This window comes from Pecten maximus, chromosome 19, assembly GCF_902652985.1.
Source record: "Pecten maximus chromosome 19, xPecMax1.1, whole genome shotgun sequence".
In the NCBI taxonomy this organism is placed as follows: Eukaryota; Metazoa; Mollusca; class Bivalvia; order Pectinida; family Pectinidae; genus Pecten; species Pecten maximus.
In genome coordinates this window covers 18,121,981-18,149,758 of record NC_047033.1, presented here as the reverse complement: position 1 = coordinate 18,149,758, position 27,778 = coordinate 18,121,981, and the positions used below count along the sequence as shown (strand labels likewise).

Here is a 27,778-nt window from a genome sequence, read left to right as displayed (position 1 = left end):
AGGTTACAATTGGAATGAAACATTATAGATATTGTTTAAATTTCAATCCTGTCAGATATGTAGTGGATAACAATTTTCTTGCTTACCTTAAAAACATAGGGCTAGGTAACTGTAATAAAAGGAAAGATGTTTTAAACTATCCTAAAAGAAATTTGTGTTAAAGATATTGTATACAGGATACATATTTTCAGAATTCTGGTGTTCAGTCTGTAAGTTCTCAGTAGGGCTTTGAATGTATTTTCAATAGTTTCTGTGGAAACTCCAGAGGAGTCGCAATCTTGATCAACACAAACTTTGAATTTCAATTCGAAGACATAAAACGAGATAATGTGTAAATGAGGGTTACTTGTTAGCCTTAAACATAAAACATACAGGATATATGTAAATATTCGATGTACGTTTAAATACCATCCATCACGCGCTATCAGCGTATTAACACAACACAAACCGGAACTACAATAACCAGGATAATTAAATTTAACGACAAATTATTTTGTCTACATTATTTGTTATAAAAAAAACTATGCCATTTGCGCATTGCGTTGATAATAAAATGATTAACAAAATTGAGTTGTTTTTCTAATTTTCCATGTACTATTTTGTTTGCCAAAAAGCACGCGACCATGTTCCGGCTGTTCCAACGACTGACAAAAACTCTGTTGACTGACGGTAAGGCGGGAATTATGAATTTTAAATATCAATTATAGCATTTAAAAAAAAAATTTAAAAAAAAGTAAAAGGAATGTAAATATAAGCATTGAACTGTTTTTGTATGGTATTTACGCACATTATGTTGTTTTCTTGCAAAGCTCTGGCATTCAAATAGATCATAAATACCATACAAAAAAGTTTCAATGCTTAACTATGCCCACATTAACAATCCATTTTAGAAAGGAAGTTCTAAAAAGCATTGAGGAGCTCCAAATGTGCGATCCTTGACGAGTGAATAATCCTCATCTCCATACACGGTTAAAAAAAACCTGTTAAGAAAGGGAGGTTAGATTTTTCCTTTTTTTCTGAAGTTAATATTATCAACTTGTAATGAATGCGAAGGTTTTTGACAATTCAACACTTCCCTTCAAGGAGATCATCAATACATTGATAAAGTTAAACATGTGATACAAGCAATTATTGAAAGATTTGCAGCCACACCTTATAATAGAGAAAAACTGAAAGACGAAGACCCTGCTCTTTTACATTATGTGATCGATGGCCATTTATCATTAGAAACTTAACTGGAGAGGAATGGCTTTTTACAGTGCGGGAAGCAAACGAAAAAAAAAGTTAAAATCTTGCATTATTGAAAATCAAATAAATCTTCAACAGTTGCGTGATATGTCGCGAGATCCTGAAATATTCACAAATATCTTATTAGAGAAAAAGACAAAAATAGGAAATGTTAAGGAAATAATACAGGAAAGTTTTTTTAATAAGAGCCAAATCAAAATGGATAGAAGATGGTGAGAAACGAGACAAATATTGCATATAATTAAGAAAAGACATTATATCAACAATACAATTAAGGCAATAAATACAGAATGTGGTACAAAAATAACAAATCGGGAAGAATAAATTACAGACATCAAACGGTTTTATGCTGATCTTTATAAAAGCAGAAATGAGAATCTGGATGATGTTGATTTGAATATCCTTTTACAGGTCTTTATGTTTTAGAAATTGTCTGAAGATAAAAGAGATGAACTTGAGTATGATATTGCAATGATAAAAGTAAGCTCGGCTTTAAAAGGACTCAATAATGAACAAAAAACTTGCCACGATGGATTTCCTGCTGTTTTAATTTTTGTTTTTGCTTTTAAGTTATTAGGACGTTATTATACAACTCTATAAAACATTCTTCTGCATATAAATCAGTGTCAATTACACAAAAGCAGAAATTCCAAAAGGCAAAAAAACAAAGAAATCTGCTTAAGAATTGGGGACTAATATCACTCTTAAATCACATTTATAAATTGCTATCTGGATATTAAGCTAATATATTAAAACTTACATCATCTTATTTAATCCATGAAAACGAAACAGTGTTTTTGAAAGAACGAATTATAGGTGAGAATACTTTATGATATAAAGAGTTACACGGATATCAATTAAATGGCTGATTCAGCATTGTCTGTGATTTTAAAAAGGCATTTGCTTGGGTTTTATAGATACATGATTTTGTACAAAAAAACATTACATTTTTTATCAAATATATCCTAGCGGATAAGAATGCTGAACCATGATTTTAAGTTGTGTATTATTTAAAATTGACAATTTTCACAATTTTTTATTGTAAGCAGAGGCTGTAGACAGGAGGTTCCGGTTTCCCCTTACAAATTAAATTTGTGTGTTGAAATATTGGCTAATGGTAAGGAATAACTAAAACCAAACATTTAGAAAATAAAAGCCATGTGGTTTGGTAGCAAAGCTACATTGCAACAAAAATTTGTTCTGATATCAACATACAGTGGAACTTCGTTAAATCGAACTCGGAAAACTCGAATACCCCGCTTAACTCGAAGTACTTCGTCAGTCCCGGCCGAATTCTCTCTTTATCTTAGTAAAGAAAAATCGGAAAACTCGAACTATGAAAACTCGAAAAACTCGGATAATACGAAGTGAAACTGGTCCTAACAATAAAAATCCTACCTGAAATGATCGAATAACTCGAAGTATAATGTTTCTGACCAAAACAACGATCGGTGGTAAACGCCGACATTTTTTAACAGCAAAATTCCGTTTGTAATACTGAAAATATCGGCACTACAAACCAAACGATTAGTACATGCTATTATAAGTGTTTCATAAATTCATTAAAGAGATTGTCGGTGGAATCTTATAACAACAACTCTTGGTGATAAAAAGTACTGCTTTACTTACATCAGGTAATTTCCTAAGGCGGTCGCCGATAATAGTACACACATTGGAATCAGGATCCAATAAACGCTCTACGGATTACTTTTTGTTCCAATATAAATGATATGATTGAATACAGTTAAGATAAAATAAGTCTTTTTTTTCTGACAAATTGGTGAAAATGATATTTAACACCTGCAGGTCGCATGATAGTCCTTGGTTATGTCTAGACTGGTGCTTTTTATAGCTGAACCTATTCCTGCTTGAAATAAAATTAAGTGTTCATGTTTTTGGGGTAACACTACAGATAGGATACAAGGCAGATGTTAATTCAAACAAAGGAAGAATATAAAGATAACATCTTTAATCCTTGGGAGTAAGACTGGTCTAGGAAAGAATATAAGGATAAAAAGGGGGATCCAATCAGCTATACCTTTGACTGTAATGATCTACAGTGACATAGCCTCTTTATGTTAGAACCGATACACTTGGGGTTATTTTCAAAATATCGAAATCTTAAGTGGATAAGATATTAGTTTATAACAATTCTACTTTTTGGGCTCACATTTTACAAGAAGTATCCAAATCAGGCTTAAAGCATGGCTTAAAATTGATATTTTTGGTGATGAATTCTATAAACACTACAGATCTATCCAAAATAAATTTTAGAAGGAGGTATTGTTAATGTAGAATGAAGTTAGTAGAATAGCTCCACAAAAAAGATGAATATGTATTGTCAGAGCATCACAACTCCGTTTTATAATTAACAAGCAGTGTGTGTACTATAAGGAGTGAAAATGAACGTGGTATATTCAATGTAGGTGGTTTATTGGATGTTAATGGGAAACTTATAATAATTTGTGTTCTTTCTATGAATTTCATCTACCATTCACATTATAATCATGAAGGTTTGAAGAAGAAACTAATGAAAGCCCTTCATATTTTGAGAAAAGGAGTCAGTATAAATGGAGACCTACTTCTGTACCCGAAATTCATAAATATGGCTCTAAAGGATAGGATAGGAAAAAGAACTATATATAAAGAATTGTACTTTCAATTGATTCATCACTAGCTAAAACATTTATTCTAAAATGGAATAGGGAATCAGATTTTGAGAAAGATGATGAATGGTTGAGGAAGGTGAATAGATCTCACTTTAAGATCTTTAAGATATCTGAAGACACAAAGCTACAGTGGTTGCAGTATAGACTGATGCACAGTATATTTTTATACGCAAAAATTAGATTTCAGACTCACCTATGTGTACTTTTTGTAATGAGAAGAAGGAAACTTTGTTTATTTTTTTAATGAATGTTCTCGAATAAGTAAAATCCGCCACGAATTAGAACAATTGATAAAGGATAAAACTTCTTTTGATAAAAGTCTATCGCCCGTTTCAGTGTAATTTTGGATTACCAGGTAGTGTGAATGAGTAAATTATTATTATCTCTATGCTGTTTAAGCAATATATTCTTTTAAGCAGATATTGCATGTATGCCTACTTCGAAGTTTTAAAAATTCAAGTTTTTTATTACTATTAAGTAAAAAATATTCATACAAACAAAACAAAGGTATATTCTAAATATCTTATAGGCAGGATGGCATGAGCTACTAGGTGACAAACAAAGCTAGATAAATAATACATAAATATTGACTTCATATAGAAATTGTAAATCCAAACACGGATACAAATGTATATACATGCCTGCTTCAATCATTATTTACTTAATTACAATTAACTAAAATGTTGTCCAAATTCTGGTTCTAGAATTGTTTCGGTGTGTTATAGATTGTATATGTTGTTCGTAATGATGTACTGTCATATGTATTATATTATGATGTGGGTTAAAAGAATAAAAATATGTTCAAATCAAAATATCTTTCAGTGAAATATTATTTACCTTGTGTAAATTAATGCGCCTATAAATAATATATTGCAAAATTGACTATTCAAGCGATTTTGGCTATTTTTAATGGCAAATGATTGATTATTATACTCAAGTTGTCGATATTCCCATACCTTTTATTTAGCTCATTGCGAGTTTTTTTAGTATATATATATTACCTGTATATGATAACATGCGCGATAGTTTAATGGATAAAATCTTAGCTTTATAATCGAATCGTGGATCTGGGTTAGAATCCCGGAGATCAGTAAATTTCGTTGAATTCTATAATGTTAAAATGTGCATTTACTCGCATTACTAGTAGCTGTAATTGAACAGTTGTTTTTGCTGTCACGGCTGTTGAAATCATACCGATAAAAATGTAACGGTGAATTCTCATCTAACCTTTCTAAGGGTGAGATATACTGTTTGTAGTGGAATACTGTGAATACTGTTTCATTGTCGTTTTATAACATGCTGTCAATCAGGGTATTTTATTACAAGTATATATGTTATCTGAAGTACGAGATGTGAATGAATAACTCGATAGGTGTGATTCGTTGAATATAATTACATTATTGTCGAAACGTTTTTTTTTATCATTTTATCATGATTTGTAAAATGCATAATTGTCTCCGAGGAAATTAAATGTCTTCTTAATATGTTTACAGGCAAATACCTTTTTAGTGATGGGAATGGAGAGATGAAGTGTGAATGTGGTTATTTCGACATGTGATATATAAAGTACAGGAATGGCCATTAAATATTCAGATAATCTCACGGGAGAAATTTCTGACAATATTTTATATACAGACGAAAAATCAAAACAGGAAGACGGACAAACACGGCTTATCGCCGACATAAAGTAGATACTGTCATCTCGGGTATAGAATACAGTTCAGAGAAGGTTCTGTCTATCTCAAGAGAGAAAGTTACACGGCCATTATTGAATACGACTACAAGTAACAGTTTCCTGTGGATGAAGTTAGACAATACTGTCATGACAGGTTAGTTTTGTGTATATTGTTAAATGCTCGCAACGACTCACGGGGGACAACTCTTTTGTTACAAGCACTGACTCTATCTATGAAACAGACAGCCATTAAAAAGGGGAAGATATGACATCCTAAATAATTAGGAGTAAAACTGGTATATAAAAGAATATAGAGATTACATATCCTTTGGATTAAGACTGGTCTACGGAAGAATATAAAGATAACATCTCTTATCCTTGGGAGTAAGACTGGTCTACGGAAGAATATAAAGATAACATTAACCTTGGGAGTAAGACTGGCCTAGGGAAGAATATAAAGATAACATTAACCTTGGGAGTAGGACTGGTCTAGGGAAGAATATAAAGATAACATCTTTAATCCTTGGGAGTAAGACTGGTCTACGGAAGAATATAAAGATAACATCTTTTATCCTTGGGAGTAAGACTGGTCTACGGAAGAATATAAAGATAACATCTTTAATCCTTGGGAGTAAGACTGGTCTACGGCAGAATATAAAGATAACATCTTTAATCCTTGGGAGTAAGACTGGTCTACGGAAGAATATAAAGATAACATTTTAATCCTTGGGAGTAAGACTGGTCTACGGAAGAATATAAAGATAACATATCTTATCCTTGGGAGTAAGACTGGTCTACGGAAGAATATAAAGATAACATCTTTAATCCTTGGGAGTAAGACTGGTCTACGGAAGAATATAACGATAACATTAACCTTGGGAGTAAGACTGGTCTACGGAAGAATATAAAGATAACATTAACCTTGGGAGTAAGACTGGTCTACGGAAGAATATAAAGATAACATCTTTAATCCTTGGGAGTAAGACTGGTCTACGGAAGAATATAAAGACAACATCTCTTATCCTTGGGAGTAAGACTGGTCTACGGAAGAATATAAAGATAACATCTCTTATCCTTGGGAGTAAGACTGGTCTACGGAAGAATATAAAGATAACATCTCTTATCCTTGGGAGTAAGACTGGTCTACGGAAGAATGTAAAGATAACATTTTTAATCCTTGGGAGTAAGACTGGTCTACGGAAGAATATAAAGATAACATCACTTATCCTTGGGAGTAAGACTGGTCTACGGAAGAATATAAAGATAACATTTTTAATCCTTGGGAGTAAGACTGGTCTACGGAAGAATATAAAGATAACATCTCTTATCCTTGGGAGTAAGACTGGTCTACGGAAGAATATAAAGATAACATTTTTAATCCTTGGGAGTAAGACTGGTCTAGGGAAGAATATAAAGATAACATATCTTATCCTTGGGAGTAAGAATGGTCTACGGAAGAATATAAAGATAACATTAACCTTGGGAGTAAGACTGGTCTACGGAAGAATATAAAGATAACATTAACCTTGGGAGTAAGACTGGCCTAGGGAAGAATATAAAGATAACATTAACCTTGGGAGTAAGACTGGTCTAGGGAAGAATATAAAGATAACATATCTTATCCTTGGGAGTAAGACTGGTCCTGGTCTAGGGAAGAATATAAAGATAACATCTTTAATCCTTGGGAGTAAGACTGGTCTACGGAAGAATATAACGATAACATTAACCTTGGGAGTAAGACTGGTCTACGGAAGAATATAAAGATAACATTAACCTTGGGAGTAAGACTGGTCTACGGAAGAATATAAAGATAACATATCTTATCCTTGGGAGTAAGACTGGTCTAGGAAAGAGAATAAAGATGAAAAGGAGGATCCAATCAGCTATACCTTTGACTGTAATGATCTACAGTGACATAGCCTCTTTATGTTAGAACCGAGCCGTTTTTTGTGCTCTTGATTATATTGTACCAGTGACTTAGTTGAAATAACCTTCGATACGACAATCTTATGATTTCTTACATTATAAAGAAACAGCAGAACTCTGCCAAACGTAAGCCTAACTTAAATTCTGAAAAATACTTTCGACATAACATTCATCTTACGTCAAAGCTAAACGGGTATTAACAGCTGACAATCATGATACCTTAAAGAGTTAATACAATAGGTGATTCGTGAAAGTAAACATTCATTTTGTATTCATAACTTCAAATGAAATACCTAGTAATCAGGGATAGTCCACCACACTATACTTCACGATCAGTATGATTCAAACTCCCTGTAGTCATTTCTCCTCTTCTATGTAGAACCTCACGTGGTTATAAATTGTTTGTTCTTAATATCATTATTTCAGTTATCTGGGAATGCTGACAGGAAAAGCAAAATGTCATTGATTTTTTTTTCCATTTTTATTCAGTTTTCAAAGTGATCAACATGACAAACGTATTATTTAAAGACGTATTTTAAGAAGTAACGTAAAAAATTAGAGGAAGACTAAAAACTTACAGAGAAACAATAACATTAAGATAGGAGCCAAGACCCCTCTCTGGTTAAACGTTATGATCATGATAAACAAACTTGATTAGACGAATATTTATATATCCATTTTCTCTACATTGTCACTATAAGACTTCCCAAACAAAAGCGAAAGTTATCAGATCATTATTATCACACAATTCCCATCAGTGTAGTGATATGAAGAACATGTAAGTAAAGGCAGTTAAATGTTTAAATATCCTGTGTTGTTAATGGCAAATATCATTTAATATATTACAATAGAAAAGAAAATGGTATATAACCACATTTAATTTGAAATAAAAATAAAGGCAAGCATCAGTTCCTACCATTTTATTATAAAGTTTTCATCCGACAATTGGCTGAGACTGGGCTAATGGGGCCAGCAGATACCCAGAAAATGAACAGTATATCTCATCATAGCCTCCGTAAAGTACTGCCTGGCTCTGGACACCGATGTACACCACGTCACCCGATATCAGGTTCAAGGTCACCGAGTTACTTCCGGCCGCGTAGGAATTTGCGTCATATGCGTAAGCGGACACAACATACTGAAAGTTGTGATAGAGCTCGAGGTATAGTTCCTCACCGGTCTGGGACAGCCCGTGGAAGTGGAATACGTAGATACCGTCGACCTCGGCAGTGAATGTTCCAGAGCCCATGTCAAATCTACTCCCATAATTTATAAACAATCTATCCCAGGTGACTTTAGAGTAGGCGGAGATGTTGACGTTGTGTGACAAGCCCACAGAGAACGCGACTTCGCTTAAACCTGTTGAACCAAAACAAATGATAATGCAACTTGTAAAGGAAAGCAAAGAATAAAAGGTAAAAACCTGTACAAGACCGAAAACAAATAACTATGAACCCTGAAAGACAGGGGAACGCAGACATAACCGGATAGCTAACGACTGTTTGACCTTAGATTTGCATGAAAAAAACAATATGAGCAAACTTTTTTAAAGTTAGCATAGTATAAAATGATTTTGCTATAAGCTGAACTTTTAGAGTTAGGTAATGTTCGATTATCGATTTCTCTGAAAACGATAAAGAATACCGATATTTAAACAAAACCGTAGTACTAATTCGAAGTCAAAAAAGCAAAGGCGAGATACAAAAAGACATATTTCTATGGAGACCAGTAAACACGTATATGGATAATATACCGGGTGTTTCAGAAGAGTTAGCGACAGCGGAATTAACTTGTCACACTTCAAATTCTGATGAATGCATTCACTCTACCTACCTCCAGCCACGACATTGTTTCCCGGCACCGTCACAGACAGAAGGGCACCAGAAAACGTACAGTAGATTTGGGATGGGTCTCCAAACAGCTGTACGTCATACTGGGGACGAGCTTTAACTGTGATGGTATCATTCTTGCTGAGACGAAGAATAACGGTATTCCCAGCATCTCCCCATTCATTTGCTGTATATGCGTATGCAGACAAAACATACTGGGAGTTCTCGAAGAGTTGCAGGTACACTTCCTGAAGACAAAAACAAAAAAAAACACCTTGATTACCGATACTGTCTAGATTTCCATAGGAAATAGCTTCACTGCAAAAGCGGAGATCAAGAACTGTCTTGTGTTATTGGGCTTGACAATGCCCCAGTTGTTCAGGATATGAGTGGCATGTTTTTCATGAAGGCACAATATGATACTGATTGCTCACTTGGGGTTAAACCCGTTGAAAATATCAAAACGTCTAAATTATGTTAAGATCAATGCTCAAATGATAATGCCTTACTTTATCGGCTAACGACAGGGCGTGTAAATGGAATATGTAAAGGCCATCATGCGGTGCGACAAAATCGTGACTTGAGAGGTTGTATCCTGCCAAGGCTGCGTTGTTGTTGAAGTCCACGTCATACGCTACTTTTCCTCCATCATTGATGGTTAGGTTTTGGGAAAGACCGACAGAAAACCCATGTGGCGCGGTTTTATCGAAATCCTCAATTTCTGAAAACATAACAAAGCTTCAGCAAATAACAGGCACGTGAAAAGCGAAAATATTATATATATATATATAGAAAGTATGTATTTTAGAAAATATTTAATGATGTTGATTTATGTAAGAGAGTTAAACATATGATGATAAAGATTGACTACAGAAATATAGCAATACCAGATAATTACTTGTATATTCTAGGCCTAATAAAGCTCTTGTTCCTACATGTCTACGTCTGCATACTGGAGTCGTGCTGCCAACATAAAACTATTTGCACAAAATTGTTTGAAATATTTACAGTAAGTCTGTTCTGAGTTAATACAAACCATTTAAGTAATTGTATTCATACTTAAACAACAGAAAACTGAGCTTATAAATAGGGTTAGACCTGCTCCCGCTAATCTAGGCGACTCCCACACCGAAATCTATCTATAACAGCGAAAAGCCCCAGTGCTGAATGGTATCGACAAACAAGTAAAAATAGCCACCTTTGAGGTATTATATCTCGGGACAAAGGAGACAGTGACGATGCAGTTTTCGATAATTTCCACAGTTCAAGCTAATGAATAAAAAAACTAAAATATCGGAAAATCATTCAGGATACTCTTTTAAATATTTGATAAGGTAAAGCAATATCATCTTCTGTATGTATGTTTTACAAATGTGCATGTTCCATTTACCTGAATAAAATATAGTTTAAACTTATAATGTTGAATAATAGATACAATGCATACTTATGATTATAGAACTGCAACATACGGCTGCATGTCCTTCTAGGTCTCCTGGGTATTCTATGTGAAAGGTCAGGAGATCCAGAAGGAAAGTTGAAAATCAAATTGGCCTAAGCTAACGGTAAATCTAGAAGGGCTGTGAATACGCCTGGAAATTAATCAACTTCTTTGTTCTTGTGTAAAGTCCTACTTAAGATAATACGCCGTTTGGCATCTATAAGCGGTATTTTACAATAAAAGAAATTCATAAATTTTCAAAAGAAATATGTACAGGAAAACTTGGCGTCTTCCGTTTCATCGACGAAATCCGGCATGTCAATCTGAGCAAAATTCACATAATGTCACGCTCTCAAAATAATATCAAGGGTAGGCATAACACAAAGCGCAAAAAAAGGAACAAAAAGCACAAAAGCACGTCTTTCCAGTAACGTTACTCACCAAAATATCCACCGTCAAGAAGTACACCTGTAAAGGTCGTATATATCTCGTCGCTGGCACCATAAAGTGTGTTGTCATAGGCGTCGTGGGCTTTAACGTAAACAGTGTCCCCGATATTCAGAAAAAGAAGGGCAGAATTCCCGGCGTCGGCATATCCACTACTGCTGGGATTGTGGGCGTAAGCTGAACATATCAAATCTGTGTTCTTGTATAGCTCAAGCCACAACTCAGTGTTCTGACGGGTCAGCGAGTAGAAGTGGAAGGCGTACAGACCCTAGTGAAAGTGGAAGTCAGAGGAGTAATATATATATGGCATATTATATGAGTTTTTATTTCAATGCATGAATTTAGTTTAGGAAGATTTTTCTGGCCTTGTGACATTTTCAATTCATGATTTAAGGACATTTTTCCGTATCACTCAAAGTTTACTTGTGGCATAATGACAAATTAAAATTCACTGGATAACAGGGCGATTATGTTATAAATATCTAATACAAGCCAATAAGGTTATATATTAGTGGGAAACAAATGCTGGCAATGTATTATTGTTTGTTTCTGACTACGTTTCACTTCTTAATGGATTCGTTATGTTAATTGCATGCTGATTTTGTACATTTCTGTAGAACGATCACCCAACTTTCCGTACCTGCGTTCGTATATTCATAATTGTATGTATATTATAATGTACCAAAAGACTGATGTCATCTGGGAATTTGCATGACCTATTTATGCCTAATTTAACCATGATGTCATGTTGTGACCAGGAGTCTCGTCTTGATATTATTATATGACAACAGCAATACTAACCTTCTTGTTGGCTTGAAAGACGCCAGCGTTGTTCACGACGGAATCAACTGACGTGATGAGTTTGTTGTAATTCAGAATCTCACCCTGAATAAGATGTAAATGTGAGGTCTGTCCCTTCGAGAAGGCCACTACCGGGATCTGACTGGTGCCCTGTCCATCTGTGTAGCAAAGTATGAAGATAATTGATTTTACAAATCACAAGTAAAATCCCTACAGGTAGGGTTAATAATTGTACCCGCTGCCCCCATAGCATGATACATAAGAGGCGACTAGATTTTGGAAACTTATATTCCCCTACTTTCAAAAACAACTTTCTTCTTTCTGTCTTCCTCGACTCTACACTGGCTAAATTGTGGTGTTTTGTTTGGCGTTCGAACCTATGATGGAGGCTTTGGGTAATATCCTCTGGCCGACACATACAATGTACCATAATATGGTACTTACTATTCCTACTAAACACTTTGGGAGTGGGAAAGCTATTATCAGTATAATGTGACTGGGTGGGATGTCCTGCGGGGTGTCCTCACCAGTATACGTCAGTGACGAAGCACTATGTTAAATCGGCATCCTAAAAAGTCAATGCCCCAGAAAAGACGCTTGAAAATCAAAATTTACCCGCACGAGTGTTAAAAGCAGGAAGAGAGCTACCTTGTAATCCAATCCTATCGGTAAAATGCTTATAATCATATCATCTACGTGATAACGTCCTGAACTGCCGTCGTTATGCATAATGATTTCGACGTGACATGCAAGGTGACGACAAATTCTAGTTTATTTGAAACACTGTTAACGTAATTACTTTCGCGGGCACTTAATTTTGCGATTTCAATATGTAAATTATACGCGTGGGGTAAATTTTCGCGATCGATTAACTTTCGCTTGTAGTTCAAGATTAGGCAAATTGATATCAAAATAATACGCGTGGGGGGAATTTTCTCGAACAAAAGGAGTCCACGTAATTAGCGTAAATTCCCCCTCGCGTAAATTTTAACGTTTAAAATAACTGTAGTTAATTATCTAAAAAAATCCTTTGAAAGGAAAGAAGAAGAAAAAAACACTCCTTAATGGAACCACGAAAGGGTACCTTCAGATCAAGGTGAAAATATTTATCAGCTAAAGCCCACTGTATGCTGTAAGAGATGCTTAAATGTAGTCTATGTAGGATCGAGGTGGTATCGACGATGTCTTCTGTTGCTATGAGGAATGGGAGTCGACCGAGATTTATTTTTCCTCTAGAACTTTTGACAATGTGACATTGAAGAGACAACGATAATTGTTCTGCTGTCCTCGCCCAACATAAGAGACATTTATCTATCGATCGTATTGTTTTCTTTCTTTCTCAAAATCGTTATATATTGCACTCCATACAAACAAACCCTTGTGGTAAGTTCTTTTATTAGCGCTTGTTTGCTGTTTGCTGGGTTCATATTACCCTAAATTACTATATGTCTTACTTTTTAACTATTTAGCGCGTGTGAGGAGATTGCTTTTGTTTTGTTTTTGTTTTTTATTATCATTATTACAAAATTACCGGAAATGAGTATTTATATTATGATGTATTTAAAATGCTGCCGTATCAATCCTCCGTGATAATCTGTGTGAACTAGGCGTTTGGTTTTTTATACTTGTTTTATCTCGGCAAAGCAAAGTCTTTCTATGATAAAACACTGGACGAGGTCTGAGTGCATACAACTCAACAGAAAGTTTTGTGCATGATGTTATTCTATTTATAGTAGCATTATCTTTGACCGCTGTGCTTACTTTTTAAGTAACTGTGAACTTGACCGCCAGGCCTGATAAGTTATCCCGACATGCAGACACAAGGTAGAACTCGATACTTTTACTGATTTTCAATTTATAGAAAGAGTGAAATTGGCCTTTGACCTTCGGACCCGAAAGAGTATTTAAGGTATTGTGCAGTAACCAAACAAGAGACCCATGTTTGAATCGTGTGACCTTGAATGTAAGTCAATGTAGTTCATTTTAATAAAATGTGTATCACTTCACGCCATACTACAGTATTGAGTAGAATATTTTCAAGATTTTTGCATGGCTGAACCCTGTGACCTATAATGAAGATAAAGGTCATTCATTGAAGCAAACTTTGCAGCCTTTCGGTAGGCGGTCGAGTTGTAAACAGACAGACAGAAACCTTATTACTTTAGGACATCTTATCTCATTATTTTGGACCATAACTACAACATGTGCATTTGAATTGTAGAATCCCCCTTTTGGATACCATCCCTCCTCCTTGGGACCCAGCAGAGTGCTACGAAAGAAACTCAGGTCTATTAGGGTTCATGACCAATATTCCACTAAATATTACTTGCTATTGAAATATTTTGTACAAACACCAGGGTGTTTGCGAGATTAGCTATGGTTTTACCTGTGTTTCCTTTGAAAATGGAACACTCTTGTATTCACAAAGGCCTACCAACTTTTCCTAATAAACCGAACTGGTTGGTTCGTTTACAGCAAGAATAAGTAGAAACACCTATCTCAAAACAGGTAACAGGTGCGAAATGATACTTTTCTATGAGTCACCATATGACATTTACAAAGGTACTCCTATACTTGAATGCTAAAAATACATTTTAAATTTTAACTTTCAGTAAAACAGACCACTTGAAATGGGGTAGGTACATGTGTCAATGATTTTTTGGTATCTTTAATCAATACTCAAATAAAATATTTCTAGCAGTACCTTTCCGACAAATGGATAAACAACTTATTTTAGCTTCATAATGATGCTAGTTCCAGAAATGGCTCTGAATTTTTTTGAAAGGAAATAAATGTTGCCATTGGATTTGCTAATATTGGGCAATGTATAGGTGAAATACACAGATAGTATGACCTTGGATTGAAAAAGTGCAAGGTAACCTGTGGTCAATTACAGGTACAGTATTAATTTTCAATGGAACCTTACATAACAACCGTTTTCAGTTTCGTTAAATACCAAATGCAGTACCTCGCCAGCAAAACCCGTTTGGAAGCCAGTATAGTTTCTGCGGTCTAGCATGACAGTGTTACAATAGGGTTCACTGAGAGCGTTGTCTCAGTAGCCCTTGGCATGTACCCCGTGTGGTCAGATCATCTAATTTAGTCAAGATATACCCAGGCCAACCGTCGTGTAGTCGCTAAAGTCATTTAACATAATTATTAGAAATATCATAAAATACTTATTTAATTGTTTTAGTTGATTGTGTTCTATTCCTTGATTTGGTTAATCTGTTTTTGACTTACTCTTGATTACTTTCTTTTCTCAGATATTGACCTCTTGGTAATACAGAATACCTCATTGCGTTATTTACACGGTCAAACAATGACTCCGATGACGTTAACGTTATGTAAAGTTCGCCTTTGAATAGATTTAGAGGACTGTATCTCGCCTCTAAGCTCATAAATAGCGTTGATATTGGGGCGATGCTATTTTAAAAAATTTGTGTGGTAAGGCGGAGTATTGAAAATTGCTTTAACATTAAAAATCAAATTTCTAATTTATATTACTTATATTTAGTAATATGTGTTGTATCTTTACTATTACACTACGTGAATTCGTCAGCAAACATTTCATTTTAGTGTTTTTTGCGCTGCAAGTATTCCGCTAAATTATGATTGGCTAATTGTTGTTTATCCAAAGTGGTTTCCATGACTACGAGGAATATAAACAGCATTACAAAACACAATGACATGATTACAAATGGTAGAAAACTACATTTATAAGATAGTAACAATGGAAGAATATTTACCTGCTCCGAGAATCGCCAAGGTTAACGCAACAACACACAAAAACGTCATGTTCGTTGGGTCTGTACGCCAACTATGTTAGCTCGGTCTGCCACACGCCTACTCTGGTGACTGATATACGTTATCGTCCAGCATTCACCAGACTGACAATTCTCATGGAAGTGGAACTGCTGACCTTCAGTTTTCAATGTAGATCATGGTCATGACTGAGATAGAGAATATGTGAACGGTCTATATTGTGGAGTTTTATATCACCTGGGCCTGGTCATTGGGGTGTGCGAATTTGGTACCTATTCTAGTATGTATATGATAATTTAGATGTTTTAGAGGGGTTGATTAACATTATAAACGTTATGAATTACAAGCTTTTCAGCTTTATCGAATGTTGATTTAGCCCACTAAACATCTAAAAACACACTGTCGTAAATGGACAATCGGGTAGATCCAAATAATTCTAGAATAACAAATTATCATGTCCCTGTAACTAGGGCAGGTCCAAATACTCCTAGACTGTAACAGATTATCATGTCCCTGTAACTAGGGTAGGTCCAAATACTCCTAGACTGTAACAAACTGGAATGTCCCTGTAACTAGGGTAGGTCCAAATACACCTAGACTGTAACAAATTATCATGTCCCTGTAACTAGGGTAGGTCCAAATACACCTAGACTGTAACAAATTATCATGTCCCTGTAACTAGGGTAGGTCCAAATACACCCAGACTGTAACAAATTGGCATGTCCCTGTAACTAGGGTAGGTTCAAATACACCTAGACTGTAACAAACTGGAATGTCCCTGTAACTAGGCTAGGTCCAAATACACCTAGACTGTAACAAATTGGCATGTCCCTGTAACTAGGACCGGTCCAAATACACCTAGACTGTAACAAATTATCATGTCCCTGTAAGTAGGACCGGTCCAAATACACCTAGACTGTAACAAATCATCATGTTCCTGTAACTAGGGTAGGTCCAACTACACCTAGACTGTAACAAATTATCATATCCCTGTAACTAGGGTAGGTTCAAATACACATAGACTGTAACAAATCATCATGTCCCTGTAACTAGGGGAGGTTCAAATACACCTAGACTAACAAATGATCATGTCCCTGTAACTAGGGTAGGTCCAACTACACCCAGACTGTAACAAATTAGCATGTCCCTGTAACTTGGAAGGTTCAAATACACATAGACTAACAAATCATCATGTCCCTGTAACTAGGGCAGGTCCAACTACACCAAGACTGTAACAAATTATCATGTCCCTGTAACTAGGGGAGGTTCAAATACACCTAGACTGTAACAAATTATCATGTCCCTGTAACTAGGGTAGGTCCAAATACACCCAGACTGTAACAAATTATCATGTCCCTGTAACTAGGGTAGGTCCAAATACACCTAGACTGTAACAAATTATCATGTCCCTGTAACTAGGGTAGGTCCAAATACATCTAGACTGTAACAAATTATCGTGTCCCTGTTACTAGGGGAGGTTCAAATACACCTTGACTAACAAATTATCATGTCCCTGTAACTAGGGCAGGTCCAAATACACCCAGACTGTAACAAATTGGCATGTCCCTGTAACTAGGCTAGGTCCAAATACACCCAGACTGTAACAAAAATTAGCATGTCCCTGTAACTTGGTAGGTCCAAATACACCTAGACTGTAACAAATTATCATGTCCTGTAACCAGGGTAGGTCGAAGTTCACCTACATTGTAAACAAATTATTTGTAGATCATGGTCATGATTGAGATAGAGAATGTGTGAACGGTCTAAATTGTGGAGTTCTATATCTGTATTTGGTACCTATTCTATGGTTTGAAAGTGGTTACACACCGCGGAGTGAAAACAAAAACAATAATACACTATTAGGAATTTTATCACGTGTCATATCAGTTGCGAACAGGTGTAGCTATAGGAACAATATAAGAGACAATAACATATAACAATGTAAGAGAAGGTTATATATAACCGCATTTGGTATAGAATAAAAGTAACGACAAACTTCAGTTAATATTTTTTTATTAGAAAAGCTTCACCCGACAATCGGCTGAGACTGGGCTAATGGAGCTAGCAGATATCCAGAAAATGTGCAGTATATCTCATCATTGACTCCGTAAAGTACTGCCTGGCTCTGGACACCGATGTACACCGTGTCACCTGCCGCTAGAGTCAAGGTCGCCGAGTTACTTCCGGCCGCGTAGGAATTTGCGTCATATGCATAAGCGGACACAACATACTGGAAGTTGTGATAGAGCTCGAGGTATAGTTCCTCACCGGTCTGGGACAGCCCGTGGAAATGGAATACGTAGATACCGTCGACCTTTGCAGTGAATGTTCCAGTTCCAGTGTCAAATCCACTCCCATAATTTGTAAATATTTTATCCCAGGTGACTTTAGAGTAGGCGGAGATGTTGACGTTGTGTGATAACCCCACAGAGAACGCGACTTCGCTTAAACCTGTAGAACCAAAACAAACAATAGTGAAACTTGTACATGAAAGAAAACAAATAAGGGTGAAACCTGTACCGGACCGAAAACAAATGACCGGACATTTGATTGTAGAGTTGTATTAACTTTTAAAATTACGTAATGAATGACTATAGATATCTATGAAAACGATAGAGAATATCGGGATTTTAACGAAACCGTATAAATAATTCAAAATAAACAAAGGCAGGGCAAGAAACAGAAAAAAAAATCTATAGAGACCATTAAAAGATACAAGAAGAAAAAGGCCATGTGTTCCAGGAGGTTAAGCTTCGTATGTTTTATAGACGACATCGGCCATGCAGACCTTATTTAAATCCTGCTTGGGAATTCACCTTTCCTAATGAGCACCAGGATGACGACAGCAGAATTAACTTGTCACACTTCAAACTCTGATGAATGCATTCAATCTACCTACCTCCAGATACGGCATTGTTTCCCGGCACCGTCACAGACAGAAGGGCACCGGAAAACGTACAGTAGATCTCAGACGGTTCTCCAAACAGCTGTACGTCATACTGGGGACGAGCTTTAACTGTGATTGTATCATTCATGCTGAGACGAAGAATAACGGTATTCCCAGCATCTCCCCATTCGTTTGTTGTATAGGCATAAGCAGACAGCACATATTGGGTATTCTGAAAGAGTTCCAGGTACACTTCCTGCAGAAAAACCAAAACATTTCTGTTAACAATGTTCATAAAGCAAAGTGCAATACATGCTTTATTACCGATACTGACGAAATTTCCTCAGGAAATTAATATCTATTATACAATGTACCACCGAAAGTTCCACAGCTACACTACAACAGGAGGGAACAAGGACTGCCCGGTGATATTAGGCTTGGCACAACCCCGATTGTTCAGAATAGCATGTCATTGGTCCCCCGCATGTTGTTCAGTGAGGTGGCCAGCAGCCACTTCAAGAGGATTCAATATGATACTTATTGTTCACTTTGGGATAAGCCTGGTGCAAATGTAAAAACCTCTAAATTATGTTGAGATAAAATGCACAAATGCTGATGACTTACTTTATCGGCTAACGACAGGGCGTGTAAATGGAATATGTAAAGACCATCATACGGTGCGACAAAATCGTGACTTGAGAGGTTGTATCCTGCCAAGGCTGCGTTGTTGTTGAAGTCCACGTCATACGCTACTTTTCCTCCGTCATTGATGGTAAGGTTTTGGGAAAGACCAACAGAAAACCCATGTGGCACGCTTTCATCGAATCCCTCGTGCTCTGAATACATAGCAAAGCTTGAACAAATAACGAACACGTGAAAATATATTTCGTATACGATATAAATATATATACACATGTATATTGTATTTAGGAAATATTTATTGATATAGATCGGCTACATAGCAATAACAGATAATTACCGGAATGTTCTAGACCTAATTAAACCACTGTCCCTACAGGTCTGCGTCTGTAAAATGCTTAAGTCGTGCTGCCAAAATATAAACTATTTCTATACATATATCTGTCCATATCTGATTAACTCTCGGGATGGAATTTCTGCTCACCCTTTACCAAGCCCCTTCGAGTTATCTAGTTTGTCGCAAGTGACACTAAGCGTCTTCCGTTTCATCGACGAAACTTGGAAGGTCAATCTCGGCGGAAGTCACATAATGTCACGGTCTCAAAATAATATCTAGGATAGGTGTAATACATAGCGCAAAAAGAGCAAAAACAGCAAAAGCTCTTCTGCCAAGTAAGGTTACTCACCAAAATATCCACCGTCAAGAAGTACACCTGTAAAGGTCGTATATATCTCGTCACTGGCACCATAAAGTGTGTTGTCATAGGCGTCGTGGGCTTTAACGTAAACAGTGTCCCCGATATTCAGAAAAAGAAGGGCGGAATTCCCGGCGTCGGCATATCCACCACTGCTGGGATTATGGCCGTAAGCTGAACATATCAACTCTGTGTTCTTATACAGCTCAAGCCACAACTCAGTGTTCTGACGGGTCAGCGAGTAGAAGTGGAAGGCGTACAGACCCTAGTGAAAGTGGAAGTCAGAGGATTATAATATATTTATGGGACATTATATGAGTTTTTATTTCATTTAGTGAAATTATTTTAAGAAGATTTCTTCGAGCCTTGTGGCATTTTCAATTCATGACGTAACGTCATTGTCCGCATCATTCAAAGTTTATTTCATTAGTGACATAAAGGCCAATTTATTGGATAATAGGATAATTATGCTATAGATATCTAATTCAGTTAAAAAAAGAGTTATATATTAGTTGGAAACAAATGTCGGTAATGGATTAATATCATTATTCTTTCTGACTACGTTTCATTTCTAAATGGATTTCTTATGAATACCTATGAAAAAAGATGTCTTTATATTATTTCTGACTTTCCGTACCTGCACTCTTCGGTTATTTGTTCGGTTTAATGCATCCAAATAAACTGTACGCGTCAGATACATTCATACCTATCTTTATTTCATTTTGTACCAACAGACTGACGTCATCTGAGCATTGTTTTATATTTTGTCATCACATATTAATCCGAAAGGAACCATGATGTCATGTTGTGATATAAGAAATCTCGTTATATTATCATATGACATTGACAGCACTTACCTTCTGGTTGGCATGAAAGACGCCAGAGCTGTCCAAGGAGGAATCGACTGATGTGATGGTTTTGTCGTAATTTAGAATCTCACCCTGAGTAAGATGTAAATGCGAGGTCTGTCCCTTCGAGAAGGCCACTACCGGGATCTGACTGGTGCCCTGTCCATCTGTGTAGCAGAGTATTACAACATACATTGTAATTGATTTTACAAATCACATGTAAATCCCCTACATGGAAGACGTACTAATTGTACCTGCTGTCCCTATAGCATGAATAGTAAGAGGCGACTAGATTTAGAATGTTACATTTTCCCTTCTTTCTAAACAACTTTCTTCTTTCTAATGCCTCCCTCGACACGGCCTCAACTTTGGCCTTGTGTTAGGCGTTTGTGCCTGCGATGAAGGCTTTGGGTTATATCCCCTGGCCGACACATCCCATAATATGGTATCATTACTCTTATTAATCACTTTGGGATTGGGAAGACCATTATCAGTATAATGTGATCGATAGGATACCCTGCTGGGGGTCCTCAGCAGTATGCTACACTGACGTTGCACTATGCAAAATCGTCATCAGTTCCGCACTATCACAAGTAGATAAACAGGAACATAGCAGAGCCTCCCAAAACACACACATTCACCACAGGTATGGTGCTGCACACAGGGGAGGCCGTCCTTTAGATTTAACATTCCAAAAAAGACGGTTGGGAAATCAAAATAAGCCTGTACGAATGTTAAAACCAGGAAGGGGGTGTAGCTACCCTATAATCCAACCCCATTGGTAAAATGCTTATAATTCGATCAATTACGTGACTTCGTCACTAATCATTACAATTTCGACGTGCAAATGGTAATCTTTAATAAATATGTAGCAGCTGTAGTCTACAGTATGTCGCAAGAGGCTGACTATGGGACATTGAAGAGACCATGATAACTGTTCTACCTTCCTCCCTTCAACATCTTTCCATCGTTCCTGTAGTTTTCTTTCTTACTCCAAATCTGTATATGTTGAACTCCGTACAAACAACCCTTTGTGGTAGAGTCTTTTCTTTAAGTTTGTTTGTTGTTTTTGAGTTCATAGTACCCTATATTATTCTACTCCTTACTTTTTATATGGGGTATTGGAAATCACTTTAACATTGAAAATTAACCTTTTTTCCTACTTTTTATTCAGTAATATGTTTTATATCTTTAGCATTACACTATTTGCATTCGTGAGCAAGATTTTGTCAACAACAAATGATTCGATAGTGTGATCACACTGCCATGCCACACCTGGATACGGCCTGACGCAGTTTGTGAGTAAGTTAATGTATTGGATGGTAAGAGATCGCTCCTGATGGACTGAACAACTCGTACACCACAAAGACACACACAAGATATACTGTAAACCTATCTTAGTTTAGCGTTTTGTCGCGCTGGAAGTATTCCGCTAAATTATGATTGGCTAATTGTTGTTTATCTACATTGGTTTCCATGACATTGTTGGTGCGCTAATTCATTATTCCAGTTATTTGTTTTCATTTGGTTTACGTTGTATTTTTGGTGCCAAATTAAGTCCGTTTACAGTATATATGAATGAACATGAATGCTTGGAAGCTTATACTAAAAGAGTGGCCTAACCATATTGTCATGACGTAAAACTCAAACAAACCAAAACCTGGTGTTATGTTTGATACGGCAGCCCAAGTTGTCTTTTGGTTTGTACATTTTAATGGGTTCACGGCAGTAAGAATGCTATGGAATAGATATATATTTAATTAACAATTTAAACAGTTCTTTAACTAAAAGTGTCAGAACATATGTAATAACAAACATTTTCATTGGGTTGAAACCTCTCCCAAATTAGTTTATACAAACTGTAGTTCAAAGACAGATAATGTACGAGGAATTTTTTAATTTGGATATTTTTACTACGAGGAATATATACAGCATTACATAACATAATGACAGGATCACAAATGGTAGAAAACTAAATTAATAAGAAAGTAGAAATGAAAGAGGAAATATTTACCTGCTCCCAGAATTGCTAAGGTTAACGCAACAACACACAAAAACGTCATGTTCGCTGGGTCTGTTTGCCAATAATGTCTCGGTCCGCCACTCTCTGGTGACAGATACGTTATCGTCCAGCATTCATCAGAGTGACACTTCTCCTGGAAGTGGAACAACTGACCTTCAGTCTTAAATGTAGATCAGGGTTATAACAGAGATTGTGGAGTTCTATATTGTCGGGGTCTAAACATTGTGGTATTTGGTACCTATTCTAGTGTATATGGGGCAAGTTAGACGTTTTGGAAGGCTTGGTTAACAATATTAACGGTAAAACGTACACCCTTTTCAGTTTTAATGATTTTTAATTTAGCTCACTCAAACCTCTAAAAACATTCTATCGTTAATATACACTAGAGTATATCCAAAAACACATAGACTAACAAATAAATCATCATGTCCCGTGACTAGGGTAGGTCCAAAAACAAATAGACTAAAAAATTATCATATCCCTGTAACTAGGGTAGGTCCAAATACACCTAGACTAACAAATTATCATCTTCCCGTAACTAGGGTAGATCCAAATGGGTATGGTTGGGGTTTTCTGGATCAGTTTAAGGAAATACAAATAAACAACTGAACTGACAATTTATTGTTTTTTTATCATTTCTGTTATCACAGCGATAAAAGTGACACAAGGAAGTCCCTTTAGATATAATATGGTCTTGGAACTGTTTCATTAAACATGTGCAAACCCTAATAGTCAAGTATGAGAAACAACTTTTACCGGAAAGGAAAGGGTTTATTCGTGAAATCTGACAAACAAAGCTAGTAACAGCCTTTATTAACAAGTTTTATTCACATTGAGACCAATTGGAATTCATATTTCTAGATATATTTGCTTGATCGAACATCTAAAAAGAAAACAGAGAATGTTGACATAATAACGAAACCGTAATTCTAACTCAAAATCGATAAGACGAAGGCAAACTAAGAACAAAAGGTATAGATTTGTATGGAGACCTATGGTAAAACAGAAGACGACCAGGTGTTTACAAGGGTAAGCGTCTTCTGGTTTATCGACGGCACCCGCCTTACAAATCCAAGTCAAATATATGGCAAGCCAAGTTGTCATTTATTCATGGAGCAACGTTAATCCAGTATTCAATCTAATTAAAATTAGACTTGTATTTTCCATTCATCTACGATACTCTACAATGCACTGCAATACTTGTATGCAGTGTATCGTAGGGGAGCGGAAATTACAAGTCAAATTTTTATTAAATTGATCTAGTATTTTACCAAACTATATAAGATATATTATATGTTTATACGATATCTCATAAAAGATATCTCAAACTTTTCATTATTAGATATCTTATATAAGATATCTCATGTAATTTTCTTGACATGATCTTTTATATATGATATATAAGATATTTTATAAAGAAAATTAAATGAGATATCTCATTTATTATATAAGATATGTTTTAAAATTTATAAGGCATCTTATATAGTTTGGTAAAAATCCTGAAACAAAGTTGCTCCGTGATTAAATGACAGCATGGCATGCCATACAAATTTGTAAAAAAAAAATCCGGGTTTTAAAAGTCACATTCCCTAAATGAAAACTAGGGTGATGACAACACAATCACTATGCATATCAATACGCATATATCGATTGCATGTTCTGCTCATTCTTCTGGGAAATAGTCATCACGGCGCAAAAGTCGAGGCCCTTAATGCAAGAAATCCGACACTAGCAGATGATACTACGCTAATAAGAACGTCTCCTCTGTCACTTCAAGGTTTTCTCGGCATTTGTCATAAGTACAGCAAGAAATGGAAATTTGAATTTAACAACACAAAATGTAAAACTGCTGTAGAATTTAATCGGAAATTATATTCCAAGCCAGTCGGATTTTGCCTGGATGATTGGTCCTGTCAACTTAGAAACCACTCGATCTCGGGTTCACCTCGGGACAATAATATCATCCGTGATGTCCAATATGGAACGCGTGCAAGCAGCGTGTGATAAGGGAAGGCGGACGCTTTATTCGATCATTGACCAGTCTAACCTCATAAATCCGCTTGTCAAAGCCAGTCTATACAAGAAAGTGGTCTTGCCGTCAGTCCTTGTGAGCATTGGGCAAGTCTTCGTATCAGCGAAATTACAAAACTCAGTCCTTTCGTAGCCCATGCTTGGTGTTCATCGGCGCGCCAGATCAGATATGATAGAGAAGCGTATTTTCATCTCACGCCTATATTCGTTTTTGAACATTCTAGCCGGTAAATCTGGAGCGGTTTGCGCGAAAGGATACGTTCAAGATCATAGAGGTTCTTCAAAGATATGAGCTACTCCCGTACATCTAAACATATCTTCGGTCATATACATTTCCCGGGAAACGACAATGGAAGTATATAGTAAAAACTGCTATATTTTCTACCGAAATCTCGGCATTAAAAGATCATATGATTAACGATAACGAGTTTGAACTGTTCCGTTGGTGTCATTCCATCTACAGACCGTATGTGATGTGGCTCGCTGTGGGATCTCTACATGACATTCAGGTGATAAACTCGCTATATTCAACATTGACCTCGTCACTCATCCATGTCCGTTCAGCGTGTTCCTTGTGAAATGAGCCTTTTAGCGATGTTATAGTACATTGCTGCTCCAATTGCAAGTACTCCGAGGATCTCCGTGAACTCTTCCTGCAAGACGTCCTGTTTGAGTGTGGCCTGTGTGCTCCAACACTATAGAACGCGAGAACAATATCTCATTCCATTCGACGACGATGGTGCCAGGAGACGATTCCTGATGAAGGCGGCTCGGTTCGTTGTGCACACAACGCGTTTGACTTTGGGTTCTTTCTTACTTTAACCCCCTGATGTCACTGCGCGACACTGAGTAAGCTGTTTTGCAGTCTCTCGAATTTCTTCCCAACTGAACTGTTTTACTTATCTACAATTTATTTTTTTCTCGATTTCGAACGTAAATTATTAATCCCCAATAGGAGGAAATAAAGAATGATGATGGAAATCACATGGATAAATCAGAGAAAAGGAATTTTTTGCCATGTCTATCCGAGATTATTGTATAGGAATCCTAATGACTTCAAAGACCTTGGCCAATTTACACGAAAAATGGACAGACGGTGAACACAAAAATGTGGTCACCTATTATAAAGATAATGACCTTCATATCGGTAACAACTGTCATTTGGGGAAACCTTGGATACAGTCTACATTGTCCTTATCGGAAATAACAAAAACCGTTAATGGACAAAGTTCTGATTGGACAGTTCAGCATTGGGGAAACCTTGGACACAATCTACTTTGTCATAATTGGATATTACAAATAATTTTGAGAAAGTTAGAATGAATTCCAATAGAAATAAAACAAATGATTGTCAAAAATATGAATTCCCTACATAAACTATAGCAAAGTTTACTCACTCCCCAGGGGCAAACATGAGACCCAAGGGTGATTAAATTCAGTTTTGGTAAAGCTCCATATATGGAGAGTTTTTGATTCTACCAAATATGAGAGTAGAGAAGATTTTTGAAATTTCAGTCAATTTGACCCTTTTTAGCCTCGCCCATCAGCCCCTGAGGGTCAGTCAGGGCCACCATATGCATACCATCAAACTGTTATCCCATGCTGATAATGTTGACCAGGTAAGAATGAGTTCCAATACAAATCCAACAAATAATAGTCAAAAATGTGATTTCCCTATATAAACTATAGTAAAGTTTACCCCCTCCCCAGGGGCAAACGTGAGACCCCAAGGGTCATGAAATTCACAATTTAAGTAAAACACCATGAAACCTTTCCTTCTATGAAAAGTATTTGTTTCTATCTTAAATAGGTATTGAGAAGAAGATTTTTGAAATTTCAGTCAATTTGACCCTTTTTAGCCCCGTCCCTCAGCCCCTGGGGGTCAATCAGGGCCAACATGTGCATTTCATCAAACTGTTATCCCATGCTGATAATGTTGACCAGGTTAGAATGAGTTCCAATACAAATAAAACAAATGATTGTCAAAAATATGAATTCCCTACATAAACTATTGTAAAGTTTACCCCCTCCCCAGGGACAAACGTGAGACCCCAGGGTCATGAAATTCACAATTTTGGTAAAGCACCATAAGACCCTTCCATCTATGGAGAGTTTCTGATTCTACCAATATGAGAGTAGAGAAGAAGATTTTTGAAATTTCAGTCAATTTGACCCTTTTTAGCCCCGCCCATCAGCCCCTGGGGGTCAGTCAGGGCCAACATATGCATACCATCAAACTGTTATCCAATGCTGATAATGTTATCCAGGTTAGAATGAATTCCAATGCAAATTCAACAAATAATAGTCAAAAATGTGATTTCCCTATATAAACTATACTAAAGTTTACCCCCTCCCCAAGGGCAAATGTGAGACCCCAGGGTCATGCAATTCACAATTTTGGTAAAGCACCACAAGACCCTTCCATATATGATTCAGCATTGGGGAAACCTTGGACACAATCTACTTTGTCATAATTGGATATTACAAATGGACAAACCCCGTGAATGGACAAACTTCAGATAGGCCAGTTCAGCATTGGGGAAACTTTGGACGCAATCTACTTTGTCCTAATTGGGTATTACAAATGGACAAAAACAGTCTATAGATAAAGTTCAGTTTAACATTTGGGAAACCTTAAACACAATCTACATTTCCTTATCGGGAAATAACAAAAAACATTTATGGACAAAGTTCAGATCGGACAAGTTCAACATTGGGGGAAAACTTGAACACAATTTACCGACCTTATTGGGAAATAACAAATACCGTTTATGGACGAAGTTCAGATCGGACGGTCCAACATTCACCGTTCGTTGTTTTATCAGCACCTTAATCTCACTGTATACCTACATAGGAA

General features: G+C 36.4%; 2 protein-coding genes across 2 annotated transcripts; both read right to left on the bottom strand.

The window, feature by feature from the left end:
- Nucleotides 1-8,423: 8,423 nt before the first annotated feature.
- Nucleotides 8,424-15,906, bottom strand: LOC117318192. Its single transcript, XM_033873221.1, has 6 exons — nt 15,783-15,906; nt 12,034-12,191; nt 11,227-11,500; nt 9,857-10,068; nt 9,352-9,595; nt 8,424-8,877 (listed from the first exon to the last, which is right to left on the bottom strand). The coding sequence occupies exons 1-6, from the start codon at nt 15,829-15,831 to the stop codon at nt 8,453-8,455; spliced, it is 1,362 nt and encodes a 453-aa protein (XP_033729112.1). The 5' UTR covers nt 15,832-15,906; the 3' UTR covers nt 8,424-8,452.
- Nucleotides 15,907-17,805: 1,899 nt separating this feature from the next.
- LOC117318193 lies at nt 17,806-23,046 on the bottom strand. The gene is made up of 6 exons (XM_033873223.1): nt 22,882-23,046; nt 20,877-21,034; nt 20,011-20,284; nt 19,310-19,521; nt 18,698-18,941; nt 17,806-18,249 (listed from the first exon to the last, which is right to left on the bottom strand). Exons 1-6 carry the CDS (start codon nt 22,928-22,930, stop codon nt 17,825-17,827), a joined length of 1,362 nt encoding a protein of 453 aa, XP_033729114.1. The 5' UTR covers nt 22,931-23,046; the 3' UTR covers nt 17,806-17,824.
- Nucleotides 23,047-27,778: the final 4,732 nt, after the last annotated feature.